The sequence below is a fragment of the Argopecten irradians genome, chromosome 2 (assembly GCF_041381155.1).
Source record: "Argopecten irradians isolate NY chromosome 2, Ai_NY, whole genome shotgun sequence".
NCBI classification, from domain to species: domain Eukaryota; kingdom Metazoa; phylum Mollusca; class Bivalvia; order Pectinida; family Pectinidae; genus Argopecten; species Argopecten irradians.
The window spans coordinates 53,900,067-53,914,670 of record NC_091135.1 but is presented as its reverse complement, the minus strand read 5'-3'; the positions used below and the strand labels follow the sequence as shown (position 1 = coordinate 53,914,670).

The following is a 14,604-nucleotide window of genomic DNA, read 5'->3' as shown; positions in this document are numbered from 1 at the left end:
CGGATTACTGATTTGATTTTCCACGCACATGCGCAAGTGAGTATTTCGGTGGCGGCTACTTCGCATGCTTTCGGTTTGAGGTAAGATAAATTCGATGTAAACATAATCAAACAGAATGGTTCTATCGTTTACTGTTTAATCTATTTCGTCAACATATACATGAACTGTATAACTATTTGGCATTGTTTCATGCCAGAGCAATGGCAAAATCTTAAAAAAAAAATATTTGTGTTGTGGTAATTTCAACAATTTATACAACACTTCTTCAACAGTGATACAACTGTAGTCCATAGTTGATCATTGATGTGATATCTGCTTCCATGCTTTGAACATAATGATGTCATTGTTTCCTCCGTTTTAAATTTACTAACGATCTTATAAGAACGGATCGGTGCGCGTTGTACAGTTTATAGTACAGTCATTTCGACACCCAATGTAAGTCGTTTCGGTGCTTTCTGAAAGAGTGAGTCGTTTCAGTACTTCCTAAAGTCGATTAAGTACTAATAAATTGTATTGTGTACATCAGGGAGATAAGAAAATATATAATTTTACAGAAGGCCTAGAGATTGCATGTCATGTGAAATGTTTTAAATTGATATTGATTGTTCTTTGTATACATATGTGTTTTTGTGGAGTACGGTTAAAACGGCCCCACTGCAATAACGGCCCCAGTCGAAACGGCCTCACTTTTATGTAGGCAGATATAAGACAAAGTTTATGACGGAACACATTGAGATTAATTAAAAGTAAATTTAAATGAATGAACATGTTTGTTGTCTATATTATTAAAGATGGTTGGTTAGGTTAATACTGTATACCTACATATACAAGTAAATGATGTTTCAAATGATGATTTTTTTTACGTTCACGATCTCTAGCAGCGTTTGATAGATCTAATATTCAAGTAAGAAATCAATTTGAAATGTCTTCAAAATACTTTTAGTATTGATTTCTCGTCGATTCACGTATGGTTGAGACGAAGATATTGTTGTAAAGGGAAGTGCTAGCATTTAACTGGGAAATTACTTGTACTTGTTTAGTAGGAGTTTTTGATATTTTGACAAACGGAAAATATTGAGAATGCAGTTAAAGTAATAAATATATTCAAATCTTTAATAATTGCAAATTTTTTCAATATGTTCAGTGTGTTGTTGATTATATACATTTGTCTGCTAAATGTTCACTGTAAAATATGTGGTAAGTTTTGCTTGTAACATTATCTTACAAAACGAATTACATGTAGCTCACATATCAGTATCTAAGAAATTACAAGAAATAGATTATCTTTCTCATTAATTAAATAGAAAACGTCCAAATGATAGTATGTGAAAACATTTTGTTAAACTATTAGAAATCAAATGTACATGTGTCAAAAATTTAGTGAATTTGAGCAAATGTTTGTTCTTAGTTATGAAAGACGTTAAAATAAGTTTTAATTATGTGAATTATGATTACATGCACTGAAATTTCGAAGAGAACGGCTTGAGTTTTACATGAGACCAACAGAATGTATGAGGCAGAATTGAATTGTATCCTTTATATATAGACATGTATTGATTTACTAATATTCATGATTTGATTTGTTCTTTCCCGTACAGTTTACCGTAATTTTGTGGGGATATCAGCGCCTTTACAATTACACCGTATACACTATATAATTACCATATAATTACACGACCACGGCTAATTCATCTTGTGGTGACAACTGTCAATCATAACTTGTTATGGGTTCAGATTCTCTATTTGCTTTGGGTTTACAGTGACGATATACGCCACACTCACACAACTTTGATAAAAACATACATTCTTCATAAAATTGAAATGTATTGTAGTAGAGAAAGAGAGCACAAAACTTGGTCTTAATCTTAATTACAGTAATGTTCTTTTCTAGGGCTAATGAAATATAGTTACAAAGATTATTTTATTCTTTTATATTTTGTGCATTAAGTAATTGAGCATTAAGTAATTGAACCAACTTAAACATGTTGGAATATCGGACAAAAAAAATGGTTTTCTAATAAGCATTGTAGAATATTTAGGCATAAATTCTACATGTATAATGAAATGATTAGTTACAAATTAGTGCCGTCAAGGATTTATATGTCTCATATACGTCCTTGGGTGCCGTGTTTCGTATTTTTCTATCATTATAATGTACAAGACAATATATAAATTCTTATAAATAAAATAAACAAAATCAACGCTGAATATAAGCTGAAATAAACATGTGTTCCTTTTTTAAACATTTCTTGTGACGGGGCCGTTTTGACTGGGGCCGTTATTGCAGTGGGGCCGTTCTGACTGGGGCCGTTTTAACAGTGGGGCCGTTTTAACTGGGATTCTGTTTTTGTTGGGATACATGTCAGATTCAAAGGTTCATGGAATAAAATTAACTGAAAATAGGATTTTGATTGTTGTGATACTGAGGTGTCTATTTCAACTATTAAAAAAAAGCTTTAGGCTGAATTTGTAAACACAATGTGTATACTGATTTTAACAATTACTTATAGTTTTCACACAGTTTTAATCAACTTCCGACTTCGTTAGCCAAGGGTACAGTATCTAAGATACTGAACCCTTGGCATATGTCACAGGGAACACTCTAGGTTTTTGGGTAAAACTACCCTTTTTTCAAAATAGGGGAAATGTTTGGAGAAATATAGGGGAAATTGAATCTTCTTATTTTGGTCCAAAAATATATTCATTTTGATGAAAAAGTACTGTAAAACAATTGCAACTAATTTTATTTTTAGATTTACTAAAGCAAAATTTTCAGCTCAATAATGAAAAATTTGAGTTTATCATAAAATATGCAGTAGCTGTATGATAAATATGAAGAAATTTGCAAACAAAAGTCTAAGAATTAATGAAAAATAAGTCACAGGGGAAATTGTGTTATAAAAACAGTCATTATTTAGCTTCGAATGGGGAATTTTTAAAATCTTCAGGGGAATTTTAGGCCAGAGGGGAATTCATTCCTTGAGGGGAAATTACCCATAAACGGTAATAAATCAGAGCTAGATCAATCCCTTTGTCATGTCATAAGTAACATTTCCTCACACTGCCACCTGGTGGATCAACGCAGTTGAGTCCCTTCCATTTTCGTAATAAGCAACCAATGAAAAAGCTTGTATCATTGTTGTATGGATTGAAAAATGGCAGCGCCCTTTAAAATGCACATGTTGATTACGACAGATTCAAAATACCAAATATAAACATGTTTGTGATTCATTTGTCAGTTTGAACACCGGTTTTTATGTTTCATGCTTTGCTTCAATGTCCAATTTTGTCAGGAGATCACAGTTTATCTTTGCATGATTTGTTTAACTTTGAGAAACAGAAACCATGCACCTATTTACTTATCCAATCTGTTTAAAGAGCAAAGTATCCATGTACTTCATCTAGCTGGTCTAAAACATTTAATAATTAACTAAATAGTAAATATGGCTCCGCTTGGAGCTGTCGTTGACGGTCATGGTAGGCTTCAAATTCAATCTACAAATGTAGGTCAATACTATCACTTCGATTAAGTTTTGTTGACATAAAAAAATTGTTTATAATAAAAAAATATTTTCATTGGTCGCCTGAACCTAGACCCATCCAATCAGAATTTGAAAGCTGGAAATCCAATTTTGACACAACATCCGCAAAGGGTTGCAGGTAGAGTATCAGATCAAATACCCTTGGCTAGTGAAGTTGAGTTTTAATACAGTGCACCCGCGATAATCCGGACACTGATAGTCCGGAAAACTCACAATCTGGACGGAAATGTCAGGGAAGATCTGTAACGTTATTTATACTCACTTGTCCGGAAATTCATATTCTGAATCCGGAGCTCCATTTTGAGAACAGAATGTAATTTTCGTTAATAAATTCTCGCAATAATCCGGACAATTTGTTGTCGCCACGTGGCGAGAAAATCCAAGGCCAGCTACAGTCATGTGTAAAATATACACTGCCAAATAGCACTAGTTAGTGTGTGTTGTCATAACAACGACTGCCAGGTCATAGCCACGGGCGTTTACCTGAACACCTATCATACGGGTACATGCAGTCATGTAACGGTTCATTGGTTTTCTATAGGAGATCAAACTTCAGTGTTTTTACTTGTAATTGAGATACGCAATATATTTTTAGCCACACGCTTTTAAACATGCAGTTTGAGTTTGAGTATGGGTACGTATGTTGTAGATACCTTACTTGTTTCGCATGCAGAATATATCGCTATGAGTATCAGATACAATAAAGTGAGATAATACTCACAAAATTAATAAGAATTTTAAATGTATGTGAATCTATTCGAATTCATCGTCTGTGGTATAAGATATAAAGGCTACGGCACATGCCATTTACACGTGTGTGACATTGTGCACGAAGTTAGACGTGAACGGGCGCGTGGTTGTTACACACGTCTGTAAGTCAGAAAGCAAAGACTTGTTGAAATGGTTATTAAAAACACACATTATACAAAATAACAATTATATGAGTTCATAAAATGTTCACAACTATTTGTTATCATAGTTTTTTATGCCAAGAACGTAGATGATATTGATCCTTGGTTAGGCAATTTGCCGTACAACAGATCAAGAGTGGGATACATAGTTATATGCATACATAGTACACAATTAACGACGGCTTTATGTTTCGTATTTTGAAAAAGAAATACGTTTATTTAATATTCTTAACGTAATGATATAAGAATACCTATACAATATAACAAAGGAAGTATTAATTATAATACACGTATGTTACATAAAAGCCTATCATCGATTACAAGGTCAAGGGGCGTAACTCGTACATGACAATTTAATTGACTAAGAACACAGAATTCGGCAGTCCGGAAAACTCGTAATCCGGACGGTTTAGGCTGGGAACCAAGGTGTCCGGATTATCAAGGGTCCACTGTATAAAAGTAACAAGACGACTTCTGCAAGTAAAGAAACAACTTTGTACCAAAACACTTTGGGCAATAGGATGGAATCACAGCTTTGATGACGGCCATCTAGGTTAATAGGATGGAATCATTGCTTTGATGACGGCCATCTGTTAAAAATCTACAGTCATCCAGGGGTACACACCATCACATCTAGTTTGTAGTATCAGTAACACTGTTTTGTTTATTATGGCATCAAACTGTAGTCATGATGATGATGATGATGATGATATTTGCAATAAATGTAAAATGTATCTTATGATTGTAGCCAATTATGATGATGGCTGTAAATGTATAATTTTATGATTGGTTGATAGTTGTAGCCTATCATGAATATGGATGAGGATGGAAATGACTTTGGGGACCTGCAGCAGCAGGCTGAGCAGCTTACTGCTGAGATGGAGAGTGGTACTGACTTGCCGCGAGTGTCGCGTAACCTTACACAAATCCTGGAGGCAGGACAAAGACTCCTGTCTAAAGTGGCACCAATCAGTCAGGATTCTACAGACGTCAAGGCGTAAGTACCCAGTTAGCTAGTGTTATCCAGACTGAGTGTATGTTGAAGATATTGAATTCATAATTTTGTTGCTCAATACCTGTGGTATCTAATTATGGAATCTATATTTCAGAAATTTTATAATTAGTTGATAGATGTTTTACCCTTTTTCACGTAAAAAAATGTTAGAACTGTTTTGTAGTTTCAGCAATCCCATCAAATTTGACTTGTACAGATTTCAAGTAAAACACTTTTAATGAATGGAATATTTTGTAGCTCTATTCTCCTGGGAACAAAGGGATATGATGTGCCAAGGACAGCCCAGAAACTGGAAAGTCTGAGTGTTGCCAAGTCTTATGAGCCATTAGAACCCATTAGTGATACAGACATAGAGGTATACAGTTCTATACACATACTATTCAAACTAGAATTTTAACTTATTTTAACTACTATCTGTAATGCAGACACAAATGGCAATGTCATGTACATGCACATGCCCTAGATAAGGATGTCACATGTAAAAATGCATTTTTGTTTTGCCGAGCACTTCACATCCTAGCTGGACCTCTTTTGAGCCATATCATGTTATAACAGAAATACCATGATGATGTCATTTGGTACTTTAGGTACCTTATTTTGTGAGTGTTTTATTCAAAGTTATTTATTTTTCAGGGTTTCTTGAGAAATGAAAGAGAAAATGCACTACTTGCAATTATTGAACAGACCAGGAGAAATGTGAGAAATTTATTTACATTGTAGTTATTTTTTGATTCACATTGGAAAATATGTTTTATGGATTAACATCATTACATGGTATCCTTAAATAGCTTAATTATATCTGAGCAGAAACTTCAGGACCAGATATTCTTCAAAGGAAAACATTTTATGTTGAAAATAAAGGAAACTTTAATTTAGAGGTATTTTAAAGCTTCATTTATGATTTCCTATGGGCAATTTCAAGACTTAAATGATCCATTTGCCATAATTATATTCTAGACCCCAAAATTAAGAAATAGTACTAATAAGTCTGATTGGCCAAGTCTAGATAAATAATTAATCCGAAGGAATTTTGCCCCAATTTGATTTCAGACCTTTGAGGAGACGGAAAGGAGACACTGGGAATGTATGGAGAATGAATGGGAAAGAGAGAAACAGAAAATCCTCAACTCAATGAGAGGACCAGGACAGGATACCTTTGACTTTCAACCAGAATCAGAAGTGAGTGGAAACGGCAGACTTTCATTTTTAGCCCACCATCATCAGATGGTGGGCTATTCAAATCGTCCTGCGTCCGTGGTCCGTCGTCTGTCGTCCGTCCGTAAACAATAATTGTTATCACTATTTCTTAAAAACTGCTGCAGGGATTTTGTTCAAACTTCACATGGAGGGTCCCCTTGCTCCATATTTGTGCCATACAGATTTTGAGGCTGATCGGAAAAACAAGATGGCCGCCAGGCAGCCATCTTTGATTTTGGCAGTTGAATTTTGTTATCGATATTTCTTGAGAACTACTGAAGGGATTTTGTTCAAACTTCACATGGAAGTTAGCCTTGGTCCCTAGTTGTGCCATACAGATTTTGAGGCTGATCGGAAAAAACAAGATGGCCGCCAGGCAGCCATCTTTGATTTTGGCAGTTGAAGTTTGTTATCAATATTTCTTGAGAACTGATGAAGGGATTTTGTTCAAACTTCACATGGAGGGTACCCTTGGTCCCTAGTTGTGCCATACAGATTTTGAGGCTGATCGGAAAAACAAGATGGCCCCCAGGCAGCCATCTTTGATTTTGGCAGTTGAAGTTTGTTATCGATATTTCTTGAGAACTACTGAAGGGATTTTGTTCAAACTTCACATGTAGGTTACCCTTGGTCCCTAGTTGTGCCATACAGATTTTGAGGCTGATCGGAAAAACAAGATGGCCGCCAGGCAGCCATCTTGGATTTCGATAGTTAAAGTTTGTTATGGCTATTTCTCAGATAGTACTGAAGGGATCTGTTTCAAATTTCATATATAGGTTCCCCTAGGGACCTAGTTGTGTATATTGCATTTTGGGACCGATCGGTGAACAAGATGGCTGCCAGGCCGCCATCTTGGATTTCGATAGTTAAAGTTTGTTATAGCTATTTCTCAGATAGTACTGAAGGGATCTGTCTCAAATTTCATATGTAGGTTCCCCTAGGGACCTTGTTGTGCATATTGCATTTTTGGACCAATCGGTGAACAAGATGGCTGCCAGGCCGCCATCTTGGATTTTGTTATTCAAAGTTTGTTATGGCTATTTCTCAGATAGTACTGAAGGGATCTGTCTCAAAATTCATATGTAAGTTCCCCTAGGGACCTAGTTGTGTATATTGCATTTTGGGACCGATCGGTGAACAAGATGGCTGCCAGGCCGCCATCTTGGATTTCGATAGTTAAAGTTTGTTATGGCTATTTCTCAGATAGTACTGAAGGGATCTGTCTCAAATTTCATATGTAGGTTCCCCTAGGGACCTTGTTGTGCATATTGCATTTTGGGACCGATCGGTTAACAAGATGGCCGCCAGGCAGCCATCTTGGATTTTGTTATTCAAAGTTTGTTATCGCTATTTGTCAGAAAGTACTGAAGGGATCTGTCTCAAAATTCATATGTAGGTTCCCCTAGGGCCCTAGTTGTGCATATTGTGATTTGGGACCGATTGATCAACAAGATGGCCACCAAGGAGTCATCTTGGATTTTGATAGTTGAAGTTTGTTACCGCTATTTCTCAAAAGGCACTGAAGCAAAATTTTATATGTAGTATGTTTGAAAAGTTTAAAAAGTAGAGAAAAGATCCATCTTTCCTTTGTCAGATATAGATCATTCTTTGGTGGGCGCCAAGATCCCTCTGGGATCTCTTGTCATTGTATGTATTGCTATAAACGTGATCAAGGCCGCCTTCACTGGCTGTTAATAGTATTTAAAACCATAGACATTGCCCACAGGGAAGGCCCCCTTCACTGGCTGTTAATAGGATGTAAAACTATAGACATTCACACATGGAAGGCCCCCTTCACTGGCTGTTAATAGGATGTAAAACTATAGACATTCACACATGGAAGGCCCCCTTCACTGGCTGTTTCACTGGCTGTTAATAGGATGTAAAACTATAGACATTCACACATGGAAGGCCCCCTTCACTGGCTGTTAATAGGATGTAAAACTATAGACATTCACACATGGAAGGCCCCCTTCATTAGCTGTTAATAGGATGTAAAAATCATAGACATTCACACACCTCATCACATTTCCCACAGGGGAGGCTGCCTTCACTGGCTGTTAATAGGATGTAAAACTATAGACATTCACACATGGAAGGCCCCCTTCATTGGCTGTTAATAGGATGTAAAAATCATAGACATTCACACACCTCATCACATTTTCCGCAGGGGAGGCAACCTTCACTGGCTGTTGATAGGATATAAAACTATAGACATTCACACACCTCATCACATTTCCCACAGGGGAGGCCGCCTTCACCGGCTGTTAATAGGATGTAAAACCATAGACATTCACACACCACATCACATTGCTCACATGGAAGGCTGCCTTTGCTGGCTGTTAATAGGATGTAAAACCACACATGGAAGGCCCCCTTCACTGGCTGTTAATAGGATATAAAACTATAGACATTCACACATGGAAGGCCCCCTTCACTAGCTGTTAATAGGATATAAAACTATTGACATTCCCACATGGAAGGCCCCTTTCATTGGCTGTTAATATGATATAAAACCATAGACATTTTCCACAGGGAAGGCCCCCTTCACTGTCTGTTAATAGGATGTAAAACTATAGACATTCACACATGGAACCCCGCCTACACTGGCTGTTAATAGGATATAAAACTATAGACATTCACACGTGGAAGGCCCCCTTCATTGGCTGTTAATAGGATGTAAAACCATAGACATTCACACAGGGGAGGCCTCTTTCACTGGCTGTTAATAGGATATAAAACTATAGACATTCACACATGGAAGGCCGCCTTCACAGGCTGTTAATAGGATGTAAAATCATAGACATTCACACACCTCATCACATTGCCCACATGGAAGGCCCCCTTCATTGGCTGTTAATAGGATGTAAAATCATAGACATTCGCACAGGGGAGGCCCCTTTCACTGGCTGTTAATAGGATGTAAAACCATAGACATTCGCACAGGGGAGGCCCCTTTCACTGTCTGTTAATAGGATGTAAAACTATAGACATTCACACATGGAAGGCCCCCTTCACTGGCTGTTAATAGGATGTAAAACCATAGACATTCGCACAGGGGAGGCCCCTTTCACTGGCTGTTAATAGGATGTAAAATCATAGACATTCACACACCTCATCACATATCCCACAGGGGAGGCCGCTTTCACTGGCTGTTAATAGGGTGTAAAACCATAGACATTCACACATGGAAGGCCCCCTTCACTGGCTGTTAATAGGATGTAAAACCATAGACATTCACACATGGAAGGCCCCCTTCACTGGCTGTTAATAGGATGTAAAATCATAGACATTCACACACCTCATCACATATCCCACAGGGGAGGCCGCTTTCACTGGCTGTTAATAGGGTGTAAAACCATAGACATTCTCACACCTCATCACGTTTCCCACAGGGGAGGCCGCCTTCACTGGCTGTTAATAGTATGTAAATTTATTGAACCTACAGCCATATAACCTAAGAAGTGTATAACACTGATACTGTACTTACAGAGATACAGCCATAGAAACCTGATAGGATGTGTATAATACTAATCAGGGTTCACGCCAGCGGTCGCCAATGTCGCATTTTGCGAAAAAAATATTTCATTGGCGATAAAATTATGACTTTGGCGATTTTTTTGGCGACAGAAAAATCGCCCATTCAAAAATTGAAGCCATGTGTTCAGTACTGTTCACCCATAATATCATAAGTTGTACAGGTAGAAATTGGTCTGATCCAGGTAAATTACAGTCCAGGTTGTTTATTAATTAGTGTCATGACTTGGTAGGCTAGCATGTAAGCTGTCAATTACCAGAGGCAGTGACCCATGTCGGTTTGTTTACACAACACTGTTACTCTACCGGTGATCGTCTAGCCGTTCACCTGGAAGCTTGTTACAGCTTGGTAAGCTTAGTTGACAATAAAATCATCACAAAGAACAAAACAAGGTGTGAAAATCATTGTCACATATATCAATCAAAACCATTTTACTTACTGTGTCTTTGAATGCAAAGCAGACAAGATCGACTGAGCACATGGCTCAGCCGCCATTTTGGTTTGTTTTGGGTAGAAGTCAACACTAATATCTGAACCGGAAGTCAATAAATTCCGGATTTTCGTTCATATTTTTCAACATTAAACACCAAGAAAATGAAAATTAACACATAGTTTTCTTTTTCAAGTTCCAAACCTCAACAAATTACGATTTTAAGAAATATGATTTATCCATTAAATAATACTAATAATATTAGGATTTAAAAAAAAAATCAACAATAATATTAGGATTTTAAAAAAATCAACACATTTTTAATATAAGTGCTGTCAGTGCACAGGCATTTTTACAGCCAAAAAAAATCAGAATTATTTTAAATAAATCAAAATAATAAAATTTCGCTTTCAATGTTATAATTAATCACCTATTTGGGGATTGATTTAAGAATATCTGTAATGTAGGTATGAAATTCAATAAATTAATGTTCATATTTTTTAAAGAAAAAAAAATGCTTAGAAAGATTTCTACTAAATGATACATCCTTAAAATGAACCTTTCATTCGTGTTTGTTTAATCAATACATTTCCATACTTATCGAAACGTAAACTAACATTTAGGGAGATAATTATTCATTTCAACAATCAAATTTACATTTCTTTATTTGGCTCCAAAAAATCTTATTTGGCGAAAGAAATTTCACTTTGGCGAAAATTTTGGCGACAGAATTTAAAAAGCTGGTGTGAACCCTGCTAATATTTGTATTTACAGAGTTTCCTTGCCGATCCAGTCAATATGCAGGGCCGTAGTAGTCTAGACAACATAGAAGCTGCATATGCCAGACAGGTATGTGTATATCTTTATTGATGCCTGTTGTGTTTTGTCAAACATGTATTGTATTAATATCATACATAGTCTTGAAAAATATTCAAAAGTGTGAAGAATTATTCATGGAAATATTCGTACATCTATGGTTAGAATCTGTACGCAGTCCAAAATTTTTAATCCCTTTTAAATCATGAAATGATCATTGCAAAAGAAAGAATCAAAAATAGTACCAGGTATTGCACTTAAAATCTATTGAGATATCTTAAATCAATGTACAGTAATAAAGTATAATTGTTTAGCTATTAGTTTAACTGATGAAATATTGAAGCTTGAACACAAAGTCATATACAGATCATTCAAGATAAAATCTCTAGTTTCCTCCTCAAATTGCCTTCTGCCTATTGTCATCATGCATGTATAGTCTGTTGTGCATTTGTAAACTTTCTATGTTTTCAATTTATCCAAAACTGCTTTACCAAATTTATGGAGATGTAATAAATTTCAATGGCTGAAGAACAACTGACATTGTAAATTAATCATGTTCATGTCCCAGAAACTCAAGGATTAGTGTAAAAAATATCAGACATTAAATTACTGAAATAAATCGTGAATTTTATGACTGTTTTCCTCTGAGGAGATTAAACTGTCAGTCTATTTTATTGTTTAGGTATTCCAGTACAACGAACATATTGTACAGGGCAGTCTGAGGCCTTGTCTTGTGGATATGTTCCTGGATGTGGCAAAGAAACTGGATGACAAGGTATGGAGGAGATACAGGACACAATTCCCTTCTATAATTATTTCTATAACTTTTGTTTATACATTTTAACTGGTACTGACAAAAACACTTTGTAACGTGATATTTATAGGTATGATCGTCTTGTGTCCTGTTTTAATGAGATACTTAAGCTTGAAAGTAATATTTAGTGCTTAATCTGCAGATACAATGTATAAATAAAGGAGATATTCCTAAAAACTGTCTCAATGTTTCTTAACTACTACAATATTATCTATTGAAACAATTTGTCCTGAAGGGATATAAGGCCGCCATATATTCGATATAATTTTGAAATGTTTTTGTCGGTTGTAGCATGTGGTAGATCTATGGGAGATGGTAAAATGTATGGTAGAAGTGCCCCTTGTGTCGACCAGTAGCATCAGTCAGACTCGCTCCGACTACAGGACTCACATGGCTTTTGTGGACAAGGCTAGGGACTACTTGGAATCACAGTAAGCACAGGACTTCTGTGGCTTTTTATGGACAAGGCTAGCGACTTCCCTGAAACTTGGAATCTCTGGGGAATTCAGAAGGGACCCTGTGTGTTTGTTACTGGATTACTATGTACATTCTATGCAGTGGGGTGATAATGAAATACAAGAATGATTTAACTTTTATGCTTGGTCATTTGTATGCAATGCATTAAACAATTACAAATTACGTTTCTCATTAGAGATACACAAAATATATCACTAATACCACATGGTGTACACAAAGTATATCACCAACACCATATGTGGTATTTTCAAATTACAGGTCCACAAAGTATATCACCAACACCATATATGGTATTTTCAAATTACAGGTCCACAAAGTAAATCACCAACATCATATATGGTTATTTATCATTACAGGTACAAAAAGTATGTCACCAACACCATATATGGTATTTTCTCATTACAGGTACACAAAGTATATCACCAACACCATATATGTTATTTTCTCATTACAGGTACACAAAGTATATCACCAACACCATTTATGGTTATTTCTCATTACAGGTACACAAAGTATGTCACCAACACCATATATGGTATTTTCTCATTACAGGTCCACAAAGTATATTACCAACACCATATATGGTTATTTCTCATTACAGGTACACAAAGTATATTACCAACACCATATATGGTATTTTCTCATTACAGGTACACAAAGTATATCACCAACACTATTTATGGTTATTTCTCATTACAGGTACACAAAGTATATCACCAACATCATATATGGTTATTTCTCTTGACAGGTACAAAAAGTATGTCACCAACACCATTTATGGTTATTTCTCATTACAGGTACACAAAGTATACCACCAACATCATATATGGTTATTTCTCATTACAGGTACACAAAGTATATTACCAACACCATATATGGTAACCTCCAACAGGCACAGCTGGGCGGAGTCCCAGGTACCTACAACTTAGTCCGTAGCTTCCTTAACGTGAAACCTCCCAACATGAGAGGACTAGAGGTGAGGGATAAGTTCCAGATAACATTAGTATTGACATTCTGTGGAGGCCAGAATTAAAAAAAAAACCAATTGTTCTAATGCTTAGTTTTAACATACATTCTTAAGCCATCTTAATTGAAATCATTCTTAAACAATTTTGAATGAAAGTGATAGTATATTGTATTTCAACATTGAAGATTAAAATGCTTAAAAATCATCTATTAAATTGATAAATGATATTGAATCTGTCTATATGTACCCTTTCAAGACAAAAAGTTATATACCTACCATAGTCTGAACACACTAGGATGTCATTAACCTACATTAATCTGTATTAATACTTTGCTGAAATATGTCCTGTCTTGCCTTTGTGGATTAACATCCTGCTCCTTATCAATTCTCCTCCAGGACGAGACAGTGGACGGCCACCCTACCTGGGCCATGATCTACTATTGTCTGAGATGTGGCGATCTTCAAGCAGCACAGCAAGTTGTGGATAAAGCAGCGTATGTGCTACAATGTTTTACTTACACAAAAATATGTTTATTTACTACCAATGAGAGTAATAGAATCTTCATTGGCCTGTCAGGTGGACAGGGATATCTCAACCCAAGTGAAAGATTTTGGCTGGTCAACCCAAGGCTTACTGAGGGTTAATGGTCAAAATCTTTCACAAGGATTGAGATATTTCTGTCCACCTGACAGGCCCATGTTTTATTCTTTTTCTCCCATACTTTTACAAGAAATTGTGCAGAATGTCTCTGTTCGTAAAAATGGTCGCTACATGTATTGATGACGTCACTGTCTAGCGCATGTGAGCTGACATTCATAACATTAGATAGAATAATTTGTTTTCAGTATTGGGGATAAAGAGGAATTTACACAATCTGTGTTACTGTAGGATGAATT

General features: G+C 36.0%; 1 protein-coding gene across 1 annotated transcript in view; it reads left to right on the top strand.

The window, feature by feature from the left end:
• Positions 1–25: 25 nt before the first annotated feature.
• Positions 26–14,604, top strand: part of LOC138315955 (nuclear pore complex protein Nup93-like) — a 47,377-nt gene continuing 32,798 nt past the window's right edge. Inside the window, exons 1-10 of the mRNA XM_069257377.1 lie at positions 26–80; positions 5,251–5,450; positions 5,706–5,823; positions 6,102–6,164; positions 6,519–6,647; positions 11,408–11,482; positions 12,132–12,224; positions 12,555–12,694; positions 13,587–13,716; positions 14,104–14,201. Coding sequence (XP_069113478.1) covers positions 5,263–5,450; positions 5,706–5,823; positions 6,102–6,164; positions 6,519–6,647; positions 11,408–11,482; positions 12,132–12,224; positions 12,555–12,694; positions 13,587–13,716; positions 14,104–14,201 — 1,034 coding nt within the window. The 5' untranslated portion in view covers positions 26–80; positions 5,251–5,262. The remainder of the gene's footprint in view (positions 81–5,250; positions 5,451–5,705; positions 5,824–6,101; positions 6,165–6,518; positions 6,648–11,407; positions 11,483–12,131; positions 12,225–12,554; positions 12,695–13,586; positions 13,717–14,103; positions 14,202–14,604) is intronic.